The sequence below is a fragment of the Rattus rattus genome, chromosome 9 (assembly GCF_011064425.1).
Source record: "Rattus rattus isolate New Zealand chromosome 9, Rrattus_CSIRO_v1, whole genome shotgun sequence".
NCBI classification, from domain to species: Eukaryota; Metazoa; Chordata; class Mammalia; order Rodentia; family Muridae; genus Rattus; species Rattus rattus.
In genome coordinates, this window is record NC_046162.1 from 95,743,468 (window position 1) to 95,762,094 (window position 18,627).

The 18,627-nt window shown below is 42.2% G+C and overlaps 1 protein-coding gene across 1 annotated transcript in view; it reads right to left on the reverse strand.

Annotated features, from left to right (window-relative positions):
- The window catches only part of Nsrp1 (nuclear speckle splicing regulatory protein 1), a 33,319-nt gene extending 21,711 nt beyond the window's left edge, over positions 1-11,608 (reverse strand). The window contains exons 1-2 of the mRNA XM_032912966.1: positions 11,555-11,608; positions 10,280-10,370 (exon numbers count right to left, since the gene is read on the reverse strand). Of these exons, the coding sequence (XP_032768857.1) occupies positions 10,280-10,370; positions 11,555-11,574 (111 nt within the window). The 5' untranslated portion in view covers positions 11,575-11,608. The remainder of the gene's footprint in view (positions 1-10,279; positions 10,371-11,554) is intronic.
- Between the last annotated feature and the right edge of the window lie 7,019 nt (positions 11,609-18,627).

Genomic DNA, 18,627 nt, shown 5'->3' on the forward strand with positions numbered 1-18,627 from the left:
TTTCCCGGGGTTGGGGACCGAACCCAGGACCTTGAGCTTCCTAGGTAAGCGCTCTACCACTGAGCCAAATCCCCAACCCCGGGAAATGCCTACTCTTAGCTACCCAAGAGGAAGAGGTAGAAGGATCATTCAAGTCCAGGAGTTTGAGACCAGTTTGGACAATAAATGGAAAACCTGAGAATTTATCTCAAAACAAGCAAGCAAGAAAGCACGCTAAAAGGGACAGTTTTGAAAGTCCCAAAGTAAGCCAAACGTAGAGTCAGACTTGTAATTCTAGTATTTGGAAGGCAGAAGCAGGAAAGTCACAAGTTCGATGTTAGCCAACATGCATGGTAAGACCCTGTCAGAAAATAAAAACAAAGTTCCAATACACTCCAAGGGATCTTGAAGGCCATGTAAGTTTACAACTGAGGCACAGCATCATAAAGAGCCCAGAGAGGTCTTTAGAACTGTCCTCGAAGCTCTACAAGAGTAACTGTAAACTGCAGGCCTGATATAACATGAACTAATCCACTTTGTCATAAAGTCTGGAACACTTAACTAGTTCCAAATGTTTAAGTAGGATAAATCAGTAGCTGTCACCTAAGATAACAGACTTCAGGAGCAACACAAAGAACATCAACATTGCTGAATTAGTTCAGAAGAGTTACCATACAAAACAGTTAAAAGGTGCAGCTCAGTGATGCACAGCTCTGGGGCAAGTTACCAGCAAAGCACACACGCGTACACACACGCGTACACAAACACACACACACACACACACACACACACACACACACGGAATAATAATTAAACATCTTTAAAGACCATAGGACCAGAGAGATACCTCAGCAGTCAAGAGCACTGTCACAACTATCTGTGAGTATCTCCAGCCATTTCCAGAGGGATCCGACACCTTCACACAGACATACAGGCAAGACATCAATGCATATGAAATAAAAATAAGTAAAATTTAAAAAGCAAACAAATTCTGAGATTTTTGTGCTGCTACATTATATGATTTTAACGTCCAGTTTCAGACAAAAACATATGACACATGTAATGAACAAGATTATGTCCAAAAAACTGAAAGAAATAATTTCTAAAGAACTAAAGAAAGTATAAGCAAAGTGTCTCATTAACAAAGACAGTAAGAGAGAAATTACTATAAGGAAGGAGAGAAGGAAGGAAGAAAATGAGAAAGATGGAGAGAGTAAATCCTAGAGTTGAAATACATAAACACTATTGTCGCTTTATTTCTGAAGAGAAAAAAGGGGGTTGGGGATTTAGCTCAGTGGTAGAGCACTTGCCTAGCAAGCGCAAGGCCCTGGGTTCGGTCCCCAGCTCCGAAAAAAAAAAAAAAAAGAGAGAGAGAAAAAAGGAATTTTAAAAAATCTGCCCTTGGGGTTGGGGATTTGGCTCAGTGGTAGAGCGCTTGCCTAGCAAGCGCAAGGCCCTGGGTTCAGTCCCCAGCTCCGAAAAAAAAAAGAAAAAAAAAAAATCTGCCCAACATGCCAACATGAATCAATTTGGCCAAAGGGACATAAATGCAAACAAGATTCACAAAGTAATTGTATTTATCTAGAGAACCTAAGATTACTATCGCTTTCTTCCTAGGTGAAGGAATTCCTCTCCCTTCCCCTTCAATGTCTGCACACTCAGCTACTTCCTGCAGCTAGGATTCTCTTGTCATCTTGCCCGGCCTTGTGTTTGTTTTGTTTTGTTTTTAAATCTCATCCTTTTCTCTCTTTTTGCTTTGCTTTCTTCTCACTGCTGGACAACAGGGATGGTTTTCAGTAAAGCTGCAGAACTGTTTTAAACGTCTCAGTATGTTGCACTTAAACATTCAGTATCATGGGATTTGGTTTGGTAGCATATGAGAAAAGTTAACATTATTAGTTGTCATTAAAATAATCTAAACTTCCTGGCATTAAAAAAAAAAACCTGTCATTTATTTGATCTACACCGGACTACATGCAGAGTAATGATATATCTGATTATAATTGATGAAAGACAAAGTTACAACATTGATTCAACTTCATTATAATGCTCTGCTAGATTAAAATTTTTATATTGTCTTATCATTAACCAGCCAAACAGGCTTTAAATCAAAATGAAATTAGTTTTTCATCAGAAGTCAGAAATGCAGGTTTTTGATAATTTAAGAATTTTAGAAATTTAGCTTTTGGGCTGGAGAGATGGCTCAGTGGTTAAGAGCACTGACTGTTCTTCCAGAGGTCCTGAGTTCAATTCCCAGCAACCACATGGTGGCTCACAACCATCTGTAATGGGATCTGATGCCCTCTTCTGGTGTGTCTGAAGAGCCACAGTGTACTTATAATAGATAGATAGACAGACAGACAGACAGACAGACAGACAGACAGAAAGAAAGAAATTTAGCTTTTGTCTCCTGACTGACTGCAAGTACTCTACCGCCAAGCTACAGGCAGCCTCCCATCAGCTCTCTGTTCTACTTCTCTTTACTCTTGGTACAACATCTCACATGGGCCAGGCTGATCTAACTTTGCTATGTAGCCAGGGTTGGCTTTGAACTTCTAATCCTTCTACCTCAACTTTCTCTAGTGTTGCAATTACAGGCCCAGGCCATCATACTTGGCCACATTTCTTAATGCTAGTACAACTAAGTATCTTTAATCTTCCTTAGATTTTTTTAGAATTGATTCTTGTTATCTATGCCTCTCTTAGCTCACACTGGGCTTTAGTGTTTCTCTATCGTATTTATTCAGTGCCTCACTCCTGGATGAAAATGCTGAACACGTAAAGTAGTATACTATAGTTTCTGAGTAATTTTATGTAAACATATACATATGTGTATATATCTATAAGATGATAAATTTTAGCTTTCTAGTTTAACATTACTTAAGAGTTTTGTTTTGGTCTTAACAATTTTCAGCTGTATACACTAGATTATGCTATAAAACTAAATCTCACATGTACTTTTTTCTTAGAAATAAGCATTTAAATTGGTAAGGATGAGAGAAAACTTCACTGAGTTAGTAAAACAAGCAAGCACTTATCATGGATAAACATCTAAAATGAAGTTTAATCATGTTTAATCTGTCTTCTAACATACAGCTTTATTGTATTAGTTGCAGATTATGTAATGACACATGACATATTTGTTACCATGGGTACTTCTGAAAATAACCACACAGGCTGGGCATGGTAGTACTGCACAGAACTCAGAAGACTGATGCAGGAGGATCAAGTTCAAAGTCTACCTTGGGTACGAAATGAGACCCTATCTCAAAAACAGAAGAGAATGGGCAGGAAGAGGGGAAAGAAAAAAGAGGAAGGAGAGAGACACAGAAAAATAAGAAGACCAGGGAAGAGTCAGCAACTAAGTCTGCTGGCCAGGTCCAGCCCACCTGTTTATGTAAATAAAACTGTATTAGTGACTGAAGAGGTGCCTCGGAAGTTAAAATCAAATCTCAACACTCGCAGAGCAAACTGGGCATCTCTACAAACTCCATAGGCCTAGCTCTTAGGGATGTGGATACAGATGGCTGCGTCTTGCTGACTTCTAGCCCAGCTGAGAAAGACCAAATCCCAGGTTCAGGCAGAGACCATCTCAAAAGAAATGGATGGCTAGTGACAGAAAGGGCACCAGACGCCCTCTCCTGGCCTCTATCTACATGGAGGTGTGTACACTGGGAAAAATCAAAGACCATCTCATGAAGTAGCACTTGCTTTCAATTCTGAAAGGTAGCTGTAGTATGGACATGTGGGGACGTGTGCAGAAACTTACATTACGAAGAAAAACAAGGCTGTAAGAACTAATGACTAATGCCAAGTGTGCTTGGCAGGGAAGAAGAGTTAGGTAAAAACGCTAACAGGCACTTGAAGGCCAAAACATTAAACATAATTAGACTAGAGAACTAAGGAGTAATACTATGATTAGAACCATGCTTTGAGAAGATCAGACCGACTGACACTGGTATTTTAAATGAATCCAAGAAGAAAGCAATAAGGAAACTATTTTAAAAGCTATTAAAATGATCTAAAAGATGAGCACAGAAGGGTGGCCGCAGGACTGGAGAGAGGATACACTGGGGAGATGGCAAACACAGTGCAATGATCAGAAGCACTCAGACAACCTGACAGAACATCAGAATATGCGCTCACTTAGGGCTAGAACTTTTCACCGCCTCTACTATCTTCTCTCCTCTGATCAATACATAATCCTAATTAGTTCTGATAGTTTAAAAAAGCTATGTAAATACAAGTTCTAGACTACTATTTTTCTATGCAAAGTTAATCATGGGACTGGGGGATGACTCAGTAGATTTCGAATCCTGTAATCTTTTCAAAGATGGAACAGCGCTGTAACTCCAGCGCTCCCATGGCAATGTGGGCGGCAGAAACAGAATCCTTGGAGCTAGAGAACTCGCTAGTGCAGTACATGTATGTGAACAAAGAACTTGCCTCAAATAAAGGGGCAAACAAGGACCCACAGCTCACTTGTCCTCTGACCTCCACAGAGCTGCTTGGGCACGCACGCACACGCACACACGCACGCACACGGATAAGCACACAAAACTAATCGTGAATATAAGCATTTCGTCACATCAGAACTCATGTGCTAGTGCCCCCTCTGCTGGACCACTGGAGATAATAAAGTATGATCTAAAGTTTGGGATCTTCAATTGTTTCTGATGAGCTGTCAAGTAAACAAAAGGAAGCTAAAGAGTAAGAGGTCTGCTTTGCAGCAGCTTCTCTCCTGCTGTAGGCAGTGCTCTTCCGAGAGGGAATCCACAGTCTGTACATATTCTCTAAAGCACTCCTGATTCTACAGCTGTTTAAACTGGTAGTAAAAAAGAGGGTTTGACATTACTTAGACTTCACAAATATTTAAGAAATGTACTTCTCAGCACAACGATAAGCTGTTTTTCCAGGCAAGTAGACTATGTGAGGAACAGCTTTATGTCCTGTTCATTAAGAATTAACCTGTATGGGCTGGAGAGATGGCTCAGCGGGTAAGAGCACTGACTGCTCTTCCAGAGGTCCTGAGTTCAATTCCCAGCAACCACATGGTGGCTCACAACCATCTGTAATGGGATCTCTACAGTGTACTCCTCATATATATTAAATAAATAAATAAATCTTAAAAAAAAAAAAAAAAAAAAGAATTAACCTGTATTTCCCTTGCCTTGGCTGGAGGGGAAGGTCCACCAGGGTAAGACCAAGATTAAGAGGAGTGCAGGGCTATTTCTTCCTCTTCCTCCCTATCTAAAACTCAATCTTCATACTGGCTTCTTAATCTCCTAGAATCTGGATAATCCTAGTTCCCTCCTCAAGTACATCATATGTCTGCATTTCTTGCTTGCTTGGGTCTTCCTACTGCTACTCTCTGGTTACCCCAAGTCTTCCTCCACTTACATGACCACAGTACTCTTATGGATGGATGGATGGATGGATGGATTGGATGGATGGATGGGTGAGAGGAAGGAAGGAAGGAAGGAAGGAAGGAAGGAAGGAAGGAAGAAGGTAGGTGAACCAAAATGGTCGATGAACATCTCCTCTGCCTCTAGGGTGCCTATTGTTCATCTCCCACCACCCCAGTTCACAACAGAAAAGACAAGCAATAGCACCAGGGGAGTCTTATGTTGCTTTGTTTACAAAGCATGCAAGCCAAGGTTGTTTCACAGGAAAAGAAAAGACAAGTTACCCAAGCTTTGTATAGGCTCCATGGTAAATATTTTAAAGAATGATCTGTATATTAAAATAAGCCATAGAAACACCAGACAATCTAATGGGAAACACTGATGTTTTGCAAGAACTGCCTAGCCATATACAAAAGATTCCATAACTACTTCAGACCACAAACAGAAAACACAAATGGAAAGCCCTGTGGCATTCAATTAGGCAATGTTCTTCTGAGGTATGAACCACTACTGCAAGAGAAAATGCCATCCTCAGAATTGAAATTTCATCCTTCAATGCACATTATCAAGAAAATGGAGATAACCCATAAATGAAAACAATATATTTACAAATCATCCATCTGAGTAGACAATTACAGGAGAATACATAAAGAACTATTACAGCTCATATAAAGGATGACCCAGGATTTAAAAAGTAGGTAAATCAAAGGCACAGGCATTTCTTCAACATCACTGGCCATCAGGAAGATGACAATCAAGTCACAATGAGGTGCCACTAGATAGCTCTTTAGAAAGGCAGCTGGGTGAGGTGTCACACACCTGTAATCTCAGCATTCGGGGGGCCAAGGCAGGTGGATCTCTCTGAGTCTCAAGCCAGTCAGATCTACATAGCAAGGCCCAGGCAGGTAAGGCTGCACACTGAGACCCTGTCTCAAAACAATGGGGATGGGGTGGGGTGTTGGAACCTTTATATTAACACTGACAGGAAAGCAAAGTAGTGCTGCCTTTCTGATAATTCTGCCAATGTTTATAATAGATAATTATCAAATAAATCTGCTAGCAATACCATTTCTAGGAATATAGCCAGTATAAGTAAAAATCCACGTCTATACAAAAACCTATATGCATAGAGGTGTTCCTAACTACTACTTACAGTAGCCAGAAACTCATATCCCACCAAGTGATGATGAATAAAATGTAGAACAATGAATCACCACTCAATAATAAAGGCTGGGAAGGGTGGCTCAGTTGTTAACAGACCCTGATATACCAGCAGGACCCAAGTTTGAATCCCCAGGACCCATAAAAAACCAAGAAAGCCTGTAACCCCAACATTGGGGAATGTCGACAAGTTGATCTTGGGAATTCAAAAGCTGGCCAGCCTAGCCCTAATGGCAAGCTTCCAGTTCAATGAGAGAACTGTGTGAAAGAAGGACAATGATAGGAAAACATCTGACGTTCTTGTTTGGCCTCTGCATGTGCGGGCACAAGTGCCTAAGTCACAACATTAACACACATACACGAATTCAAATTACAGTTATTTTTAAAAAAATTAAAGTAGTCATATGTGAGGTCCCAAGTTCCATCTACAGCATAGCAAAGGATAAAAAACATTCAAAATGGGGTTGGGGATTTAGCTCAGTGGTAGAGCGCTTATCTAGGAAGCGCAAGGCCCTGGGTTCGGTCCCCAGCTCCGAAAAAAAGAACCCCCCCCAAAAAAAACCCCAAAACATTCAAAATTAAAGGAAGGAGTGAAAAGGAGTATGAAACACTGATGCATTAGACCTTTAAAAATATTTATGCTAATTTATAAGAAACCAGACAAAACGATGCTCCCCACCCTCTACCCAATTGCAAAACTCCATTTATGTGAAATATCAGAAGTGAAAGGTGGCCAGGGTTTGGAGAACGACTACAACGGGTACCGTTTTCTTGTTGGATGACAAAACTATCATAAAATTAGATAGTAATGATTGTACAGTTCTTTAAAAACCAATGAACTGGGCTGGAGAGATGCCTCAGCAGTTAAGAGCACTGACCGCTCTTCCAGAGGTCCTGAGTTCAATTCCCAGCAACCACACAGTGGCTCACAACCATTTGTAATGGGATCTGATCTTCTGGTGTCTAAAGACAGTGATAGTGTACTCATATACACAAAATAAACAGATCTTTAAAACAAACAAACAAACACAAACCAATGAACCATATAATGTAAAAAGGTAAAACAGTCTGGGGCTACCAAACCTGATGACCCAAAACCCACATGTGGAAGGTGAGAACCCTCTCCTACAAGTTGCCCCCTGACTGCCACACAAGCACCATGGTGCAATCATACAGACATGCATATGTACACACACATACAATAAATAAAACAGACATATATGGCATGTAGACTGTGTCGCAGTATTTTCTTAAAAGGGAAAACTGGGTCAATGAGGTGCTTGTCAGATAAAAGTGCTTGCCACACAGCCTGAAAAAAATAGGATGTGGGGGTTGCACGTCTGTGATCCAGCCTCTTATGGGTAGATAAGACACAAACACAGGAGAATGGTCCAGGTCAGCTCCACAGACTAGAAGGAGAGAGCCAGCTCTCCACAATTGTCCTCTGACCTGCACATGTGCAGCTGGCACAGAAATGCTCACACACACATCAATCTCAAAGGAGAGGTAGACAGGAGGAGATGGCCTAGAGGGTTAAGGCAATTGTCACTATGCCTGACTACCTGAGTTTGATCCCTAGGGTTAACCAGCAGGAGAATCAACTGTCCCAAAAGTTGTCCCATGAATGGCACACATGTGCCATGGCTAGAACAAGTAAGTATGTATGTATGTATGTATGTATGTATGTATGTATATGTGTGTGTGTGTGTGTGTGTGTGTGTGTGTGTATATATATATATATATATATATATATAGTGCAAGGGAACTTCAAAAATTCTATGGAAAAGCTGGGTGGTGGTGGCACACGCCTTTAATGTCAGCACTTGGGAGACAGAGACAGGCTGGTATCTGAGTTCATGGCCAGCCAGGTCTACAGCATGAGTTCCAAGATGGTCAGCTACACAGAGAAATCCTGTCTTGAAAAGCCTAAATAAATAAATTCTATAAAGAATTCTAAAAATGAATCTGTATTTCCAATGTACTGAAAAACTTACATGTTATATGTCAACTCTCTTCTCCTACACGCCATGCTAACCATAACTATAGGTACTACCTAAGACAGATAATCCTAGAGGGGCTGCCTCAGCAGGTGACAGTGCCTACTGCCACATCCGACAACCTGCAACAGTCTAGGGTCTGATGAGGGGAAAAACTGACCCTCCTGAGGTGTCCTCTGTGTGTGTCACTGTCATGCACACACCTGCCTACATATAAAATAAATAAATCCTTAACACGATCTCCCTCCTTTCCCGTATATCTCTGGGCTGCCTGTTTCTACTGAGAGTCTGTTTGTTCCCTTTGCTTCCCAGTAGCTTGGGAACCAAAGCTTAGATCTTCATCTCTTATCTGAACTACCATATAAGGCTTCTTGCAAGACCTTGACTCTTACCTCCTCCCCAAACTCATTTCTTTAAGACAAGGTCTTATTATACCTTTAGCCCATGCTGGCCTAGAGCTATTGATTCTTTTCTCCTTTTGGGTTTCACAATTCATGAGTTATCCTCTCAAGATAAACCCAAGATAAAACTGGGATGGCACCACTAAGTAAACTATAAACACAGTGCTCAGAAACTACTTCTGTATGTAAAGTTGACATTTCATACAAACAGTGCAAGATATTCCACAATCTGGCCCCAACCTGTTAACACCTCACTGCAGCATTTCTTTGCTCTAAACATTCTCGTATCTAAACTTACCATTCCACGAAAATGCCTTGTGCTTTATGTTCTCTGTTCTCTCGCAACTGAAATGAGCTCACCTTTCTTCACTCAAACCTAAACCAGTTCTGAAAACTGTCTACATGCCTATTCCCATCTGGTATTTCTACAGCAAAATGAATGATTTCGTCCTCTATATTTCACTAACATTTTAAAGCTCTACTATCAAAATAAAGCAAGAAAGAATGGGAAAAAAATGTAGGTTTGAAAAAAATCTAATAGACCTGTGCTCAAATCTTATCATTACATCTGTGTGTGTGTGTGTGTGTGTGTGTGTGTGTGTGTGTGTGTGTGTGTCCCACACGGGGGCCATGATGTACAATGGAGGTCAGAGGACAAACTGAGAGTCAGCTCTCTCCCTCCACCAAGATTGTCTCCTGTGTTCAAATCGGATCTTGCCATTTACTTATTAGCTGCATGGACTAGTAATGTTAAAATTCCCTAACCTATCTGAATTTCAGCTTTACCAGTAAAATGAAAATAATGCATATATTGATTGTAATTGTGAAGATCAAAGTATAGTAGGCAAATAAAAATCCTCATTTCAGCCTGCCTCAGTGTTTGCATTCATCTTTATCAATGAACTCTAAACTAGTTGAAAGCAGCGTTATGCAGATGGCCTTCAGTTTATAATAGAATTAGATCTTAAAGCCTAGTTGGTATCCTAAGTAAAAAAAAAAAAACACATTTAATACTGCTAGGTATTGAAATACAGGCCTTTAATCCCAGCACTCAGGAGGCAGATGCAGTGGGCGGTGCTTTGAGTCTAAAGCCAGTTTGAGTCTAAAGTGAGGGCACTGGTATTTAAGTGTCTATAAAGAGTGTACCAAACTATCTAAAAAATAACTAAGTTTATAGGGGGTCATCTCTAGAAAATAGCAGTGCTTTTAAAAACGGTTCTTTTGAAGGTCTATAAAGATACTCCGAAACCACTGTACTGACAAAGGTGAAGACAAATTCACAAGCAGTTTTTAAAATATTCTGCTAATCCAGGAGTTAAAACGTAGGCTCCCTTACCTCATCATCATCAGAATCATTTCCAAACACTGATGGTTTTTGCAAAACTCGGTTCAACGGCTGTGTTTTCTTTGGCAAAATAAGCCCATACCTGCATATTTTTTTTTTTTTGAAATAGAAATCACACCATTACCTTTAAATGTTAAAAACATAACACATCCACTACTTCCTGATGAAATTTCCCAAATCAAAACATATCATACAACCTATGAACACATAATGGCCTGACTGCTTTGCAGCAATCTTAAAATTCTGATGTCATGATTTTAGAGTTGTTATTATAATTATTTGTCTACCTGGGCCAATCTCAAGACATTTTTAAAGAAGAAAATGAAGACTGCAGCAATGTTTTAAATAGTAAAGTGACAGTAATCCTAAGCAGGCTAGTGTCATGCTCTTTGCAAATGTGCTAAAAACCAAAAATGTTCTCAACTGTGCTCTGATCTTTCCCACTTCTCTGTACTCACACAGTTCCTAAGATCTTGAAAGAATTAACTAAGAAACCCAAGTAGAGATCCGGGCAAGTTCCCATTCGGTTATTTGGCTCAACTGCTTTTGTCTGCGAGCAAGTCACCATGGGGAAAGTTCCCATAACCGTCCACTGAACTCAATTTGCTTTGTCTTAGCGCCTCTGAGAAGCATCACTAGATTTAACTCGTTTCATTTCTTGAGTTTTTTGGCTTTAAAATGCAGAGGCCACGGGGCGTGGCATCGCAAGGTTTACACGCCCAAGAATAAACTTCCAGGCAGGTAAACAATATTTGTGTCTTTCACGGCAGCGTACAGCAGTTTCCTATATGCCTGCCCCTTTTTGTGGCTTCTCAGCACCACACTCCTAACACCAGGAGGGAGGGCGGGAAGCAGGCCTTGCTTGAGCTTCTGCCAGGGGGAACAAGGCCCTTTAAGGAAACCTGGAGTTTCTCTTCTCGGTGCCCCAGAGCGCATCCAAACGGGAGAAACTCAAGCGCGGGGTAGGAAGCAAGACTGAGGGGCCTCAGACCGAGCTTTTGGAAAATAGAAAAGTCTCGCTCTCTGCCCCTCAGCCTAACTTCCTTTATTTCCTCACAAGTTTCTCAAACTTCGGGCTTGCATCCTGGAAAAATGTACAGGACGGGGGTGGGGAATCAATGTGGCTCGGGACTCCTTGCCTTCTCCCGCCTCTAACCCTGGCGGGGATGGCCCTGCACTGCCGGCGACCTCGGACGCCTCAGCCTAAACACTCGGTCTCCCTGGCTTCTTATTCCCCAGCCTGACCCTAACTCCCACATCACTCACTGCCTGCCCGGAATCGCCATCTTGTTCCCGTCTCCGCTGGACGTGGTCGACGCGGACGTGACGCTAACGCCGACGTGCACACGCACACTTCCGGTCCGGAACTCGCTTAGCGGTTGGGGTCTCGCCCTGGAACCTACCGCTGTGTTTTGATTAGGATCCTATTCGTAATCTTGTAGTCGACGCGGAGAGCGGACGTGCAAATTCGAGCCAGAGGCTCATCACTGGAGATAGTATTAGAATCACATCCAACCTCGAGCGCCGGATGAATCCGGACCGAGTCGGGGTGGGCGCCACTTATCTGAATTTAATGAGTTTCAAAAAGGCAACCTACAAATCTATCAATTTGTTCTCCTTCTGAGCTGCTCAGTGTAGCTGGCTCTGGGTGACTAAAAAACGAAAAGCAATAGAACCTCAATGTGAACTGATTATTTTATTTGAACAGGGTCTTGCTATATAATCCTGACTGTCCTAGAACTCAAGATCTTCCTGCCTCAGCTTTCGGAATGCTGGAACTGCAGGCCCCCGCTGACAACTGGAATTATTTTAACTGTGCCGTTGTTTGAGACCATCTAGCTATGTAGTCCAGAATATTCTTCTGCCTCGGCCTTCTAAATGACAGTGTGCCACTCCGTTTTAAAAAACAAAACAAAACAAAAACCTGGCCACATTTCATCTGTGCATCCACCATTCTAAACTAGTGTTGGGGTCTGGGAATTATCACGCAAACCACTGAAACACCAATCTCAGTCTAAAAGGGATTGAACATCACACCCCAAGACTGAAAGATCAGGGCCACAGACCAAACTCGGGAGCTGACTGTGACATTGAGTTAAGAGCCTGTACAGCTTTTAAGCCTAAAATCTACAAACATCTGTGCCTAATTACTCCACCAATCAAACTTAGAGATAGGCGATTTCATTATAAGCACATCTTTTTTTTTTTTTTTTTTTTTTGTACATTTATTCCGTTCCCATTGGTTGAGGTATTTAACTGTGCCTAATGTTCATGTCTTAACTTGCCAACCAGGAAGTCAGTTATCCACATACTGCCAAGTAGTCTTAGGAACTTAAAATTCGACTCCTGCTCAAAATGGAAGTTTTACTCCAAAAGGCTTCTTATATTGGTGCAGGTGTCTTATGTTGAGGTCCATCTCAGGGGCAGCTTATAAAAGCAAAACCCTTATACATGTGCTCATGTCTGGGTCCAGGCTTATTGTGGCCAACTACACAAAGCAGTTGAGATTGATCGTGATTGGTTTTCAAGAACACCAAAGCTCACGACATCCTAGCAACAGCAGTAACAGCATATGAGAAAGATTCCTTAGTAACAGCACAAAACGGCAGGCCAGACAGGTAACAGTTACCTAGGCCTTAACGTTTTACCTAGGTCCTAACGACCAGTAGAACAGTTTAAGAGACCAATTATAAAAAGGCTGTATAATTGTTTCTCTGTTCTGTTCCCCCCCCAACCCCATATATTTGGAAGTCATGTGAGCATGTGGGATGGTGATGTCCTGTTACAATAACTCTGATATCCTTAGGAATTGACCCTGAGATCTGGGTTTATGTTTCAAAGGTAGAACACTTACCTAGCATACTCAAAGTTTGAACTCCTGCACTGCAAAAGAGAAAAAGAGTGACCGTATTCATTCTTATTTTTTGGCGTAACCAGTTCTGTTTGGTTAATGCTAATATAGTATGCCTTTTTTCTTTTACATTTATTTACTTTATACATATGAGTACACCGTCGCCCTCTTCAGACACACCAGAAGAGGGCATCAGATCCCATTACAGATGGTTGTGAACCACCATGTGGTTGCTGGGAATTGAACTGAAAACCTGTGGAAGAGCAGTCAGTGCTCTTAGGCACTGAGCCATCTCTCCGATTCCATAGTATGCCTCTTTTTTTTTTTCTTTATACTTTTAACGTCCTTTAACATAATGTGTGATAGGTTTGCATTCACATTGGGTTTCCTGCTGATAGCATATAGCTGGGTCTTTAAAAGCACTGCTTGACAATCTCATTTAAATTGGAATCTTTAAACCATTATCATTAAAGTGACTTGTACTTATCAGGGTACTCTAGAGTCAAATAACTTATGGAGTCAATCAATTATTTCTCTCTCTCTCTCTCTCTCTCTCTCTCTCTCTCTCTCTCTCTCTCTCTTAATGACTTGCAGGCTGCAGTCCAACTAACCTAACAATCAACAGCTGTGAATGGGAAATCCAAGAATGGCTCAGTCCCGAGAGGCTGAGCATCTCAGCTGGTCTTCTATATAAGTTGGACTCCTGAAGAAGTAGGCTCTACAGATATGCTGGCAAAGTGAGTGCAAGCAGATGAGTAGTGAACAAACCGCTTCCTGCCGTTGTCCTTATCTAGGTCCAACAGAAGATAGGCCCAGATTCAGGGTGTCCCTCAAGATCTGGATTAAAGGCTTGTGTCAATCTAGATCAAATTGGCAGAATTCTCATGTTGGTTCTCTGACCTGTGGAGTAAGGGCTATTATGGTTGGAAAGGCTAAATGGAAGCCTTTAGAGTTGCCTTTGCCAAAGAAAATAGTAAATCAAAACCAGTATCATATTCCTGGAGGAATTGCAGAAATTACTGCCACTATCAAGGACTTGAAAGATGCAGGGGCAGTGGTTCCCACCACATCTCCCTTTAACTCTTCTGTCTGGCCAGGGCAGAAGACAGATGGATCATGGAGAATGACCGTTGACAGTCAAAAACTAAATCAGGCAGTAACCCCGATTGCAGCTGCTGTACCAGATGTAGCTTCATTACTTGAGCAAATTAACACATCTCCTGATACCTGGCATACAGCTGTTGATCTAGCAAATGCCTTCTTCTTAGTACCTGTCCATAAGGACCACCAGAAGCAATTTGCTTTCAGTTGGCAAGGCCAGCAGTATACCTTTACAGTTTTGCCTTGAGGATATATTAACTCTCCTGCCCTGTGTCATAACTTAGTTAGAAGGGATCTTGATCATTTGCCTCTTCCACAAAATATTGCATTGCTGTATTGATGACATTATGCTGATTGGACCAAGTAAACAGGAAGTAGCAACCACTTTGGTTGGATTCATTGGTAACACATATGCGTATCAGAGGATGGGAAATAAATCCAACCAAAATTTAAAAACCATCTACCTCAGTGAAACTCTCAGGAGTCCAGTGGTGTGGGGCATGCAGAGCTATTCCTTCTAAGGTGAAAGATAAGTTATTGCTCCTGGCCCTCCCACCACCAAGAAAGAAGCGTAACGTCTAGTGGGTCTATTTGGAATCTGGAGACAGCTCACTCCTCACTTGGGTGTGTTACTCAGGCCCATTTACCAAGTGACTGGGAAAGCTGCTAGCTTTGTGTGGGGCCTGGAACAGAAGGCTCTTCAACAGGTCCAGGCTGCTGTGCAGGCTGCTCTACCACTTGGACCACATGATCCAGCCGACCTGATGGTACTTGAGGTGTTGGTGGCAGAGAGAGATGCTGTTTGAAGCCTCTGTCAGGCCCCTGTAGGTGAATCACAGAAGAGGCCTTTGGGATTTTGGAGCAAAGCTCTACCATCCTCTGCAGACAACTATTCTCCCTTTGAAAAACAGCTTTTGGCCTGCTATTGGGCCTTAGTGGAAACTGAACATTTTTTTTTTTCAGAGCTGGGGACCGAACCCAGGGCCTTACGCTTGCTAGGCAAGCGCTCTACCACTGAGCTAAATCCCCAACCCCGAAACTGAACATTTGACAATAGGACACCAAGTCACCATACAACCTGAACTGCCCATCATGAGCTGGGTGTTATCAGACCCACCAGATCATAAAGTAGGACATGCATAGCAGCAATCTATTATCAAATGGATGTGGTATATACATGATCAGAGCAGGTCCTGAAGGCACAAGCAAGTTACATGAAGAAGTTGCTCAAATGCCTATGGTCTCTCCTGTTACAAGGCCATCTGCTGCCAGGCATGCGCCTATAGCCTGTTGTGGTGTTCCCTATGACCGGCTGACTGAAGAAGAGAAGACTAGGACCTGGTTTACTGATGGCTCTGCACGTTATGTGGGCACCACCCAGAAGTGGACAGCTGCAGCCTTACAACCCCTTTCCTGGACAACCCTGAGAGATACAGGTGAAGGGAAATCTTCACAGTGGGCAGAACTTCAGGCAGTACCCATGGTATTAGTCTGTTTGGAAGAAGAAATGGCCAGATGTACGATTGTTCACTGACTCATGGGCTGTAGTCAAAGGATTGGCTGGATGGTCAGGGACTTGGAGAGATCATGATTGGAAAATGGTGAGAAAGACATCCGGGGAAGAAGTGTGTGGATAGATCTCTCCAAATGGGCAAAGGATGTGAAGATATTTGTGTCCCATGTAAATGCTCACCAAAAGGTGACTTAAGCTGAGGAGGAGTTCAGTTATCAAGTGGATAAGATGACCCGTTCTGTAGACAGTCACCCTCTTTCCCCAGCCATCCCTGTCATTGCTCAATGGGCACATGAACAAAGTGGCCATGGTGGCCGAGATGGAGGTTATGCTTGGACTCAACAACACGGACTTCCACTCACCAAGGCTGATTTGACTACAGCTGCTGCTGAATGCCAAATCTGCCAACAGCAGAGACCAACACTGAGCCCCAGATGTAGCACCATTCTTTGAGGTGACCAGCCAGCAACCTGATGGCAGGTTGACTACATTGGACCACTTCCTCCATGGAAAGGGCAACATTTGATTCTTACTGGGGTAGATGCTTATTCTGGTTATGGATTTGCCTTTCCTGCATGTAATGCTTCTGCCAAAACCACCATCCATGGACTTACAGAATGCCTCATCCATAGTCATGGTATTCCATGCAGTATTGCTTCAGACCAAGGAACTCATTTCACAGCCAGAGAAGTGCAACAGTGGGCCATGATCATGGAATCCACTGGTCTTACCACGTTCCCCATCATCCTGAAGTAGCTGGTCTGATAGAAAGATGTAATGGCCTTTTGAAGACACAATTACAGTGCCAATTAGTTGGCAGCAGCATAGAGGGCTGGGGCAAAGTTTTTCAGAAGGCGGTATATGCTTTGAATCAGCATCCAATATATGGTACATTTTCTTCCATAGCCAGGATCCATGGTCCAGGAATCAAGGGATGGAAAAGGGATTAGTTCCACTCGCTATCACTCCTAGTGACCCTCTAGAAAAATTTTTGCTTCCTGTCCCCACAAGTCTAGGTTCTGCTGGCCTAGAAGTTTTGGTTCCAGAGGGGGCAGTGCTCTTACCAGGGGCCACAACAAACATTCCATTGAACTGGAAGCTCAGACATCCCCCTGGTCATTTTGGGCTTCCAATGCCCTTAAGCCAACAGGCTAAGAAAGGAATAACTGTGTTAGGATGGGTGATAGGTCCAGATTACCATGGGGAAATTGGATTGCTTCTACACAATGGAGGCAAGAAAGATTATGTCTGGAGTGCAGGAGATCCCTTAGGCTATCTCTTGGTATTACCATGTCCTGTGATTAAAGTCAATGGGAAACTACAACAGCCTAATCCAAGCAGGATGACAAAGGATGCAGACCCATCAGGAATGGAGGTATGGGCTACTCCTCCAGGAAAAGAGCCAAGACCTGCTGAGGTGACTGTAGAGGGTGGAGGGAATACAGAATGGGCAGTAGAGGAAGGGAGTTATAAATACCAGCTAAGGCCACGTGACCAGTTGCAGAAACAAGGATTATAAAGGGATAGGAATGCTTCTGTTTTATTTTGTTAAGGACACATTTCTCTTCCAATTTCTTTAACATCAATTGGCAGCTTGACCTTACAGGGACCCTTCTGCATTTGCCCCCTGACAGTGGGATTGCAGGTGTGCAATACCATGATTTTAAACAAAAGATTTTAAAGTTTTTCTCCTTTTAAATAAATATTGGGAGGTGAAGAGAAGGCAGAGGACCAGGGTTCAATTCTTACCACTCATACAGTGCCTCATAACTCAGTTCCAGGGGATCTAGCACTTTCTTCTGGCTTCCCAACAGCTCCAGCCGGCACAGAAGTGGTACACATCCATACATGCAGGCAAAACACCCCTGCACATAAAATAAATCTTAAAAGAAATTATTGTGTTAACCCATGTATTTCCCAGTTCTGATGATGTCTTCATATCTTTGTGTGGATATTGATTACTACCTAATATGACACCTCTTACCCCCCCTTTTCTCTCACATAAAAGACAGGATCTTACCATGTAATTTCTGACTGACTTGAAACTCTCAGAGATCTGCTCACATCTGCCTCCAGAGTACCACCACACCAAGATAAATTCTTTTTATTTTTTGAAAGCCGCTGTACTGAAGGCAAAGTGCTTGTCTAGCAAGCGTGAAAAGCTGAATCTAATCCCCAGAACCCATGTTTAAAAAACAAAAGCCAGATACGTGCTTCCAATGCTAGCATGGGGAGAGACAGTAACGGATCTGACCAGGTAGGCTTAGCCTATCTAACCGGTGAGTTCCAGGAGAGAGACAGAGACAGAGAGAGGCAGAGAGAAAGAAGATGGTATCTAATGAAAGTTGTCCTCTGGCTTCCACAACACGTACATGCAACCCTCTACTACATACAAATAAAGAAAAGCAACTGCACTGACATGTAATTCACACGAAGTTTATTGTTGAAAATACACGACTCAGGAGTCAGGATTTTACTTCCAGTGCATGTCAGTCATGACCCTGTGAATCTCTTCCTTCCCCCTGCAAGTCCTCTGACCCCAGGAAGCCTCTAATCTACTTTCTATCTTTATGGATTTGAAATATCAGGTTTTGCTTCTTATATTCTGAAACTCAATTATTAGATATATAAATATTTTAAGAACGGCATGTGCTCTTAATTAGTTGACCCCATCTTTATTATGAAGTAACCTCCTTTATCAAAAAAAAGTGCTTGCTCTGAAATCTTCGTGCGATCCAGCTATTCTAGTTTTCTTTTGACATTAACTCCAGAAATATTGAAAAGACGTACAAGCATGAAACATAATTGCACACTCTATATAATGGATGTATAGTCATGGTTGTGTATATGAATATCCATCTGTTATAACTCAAA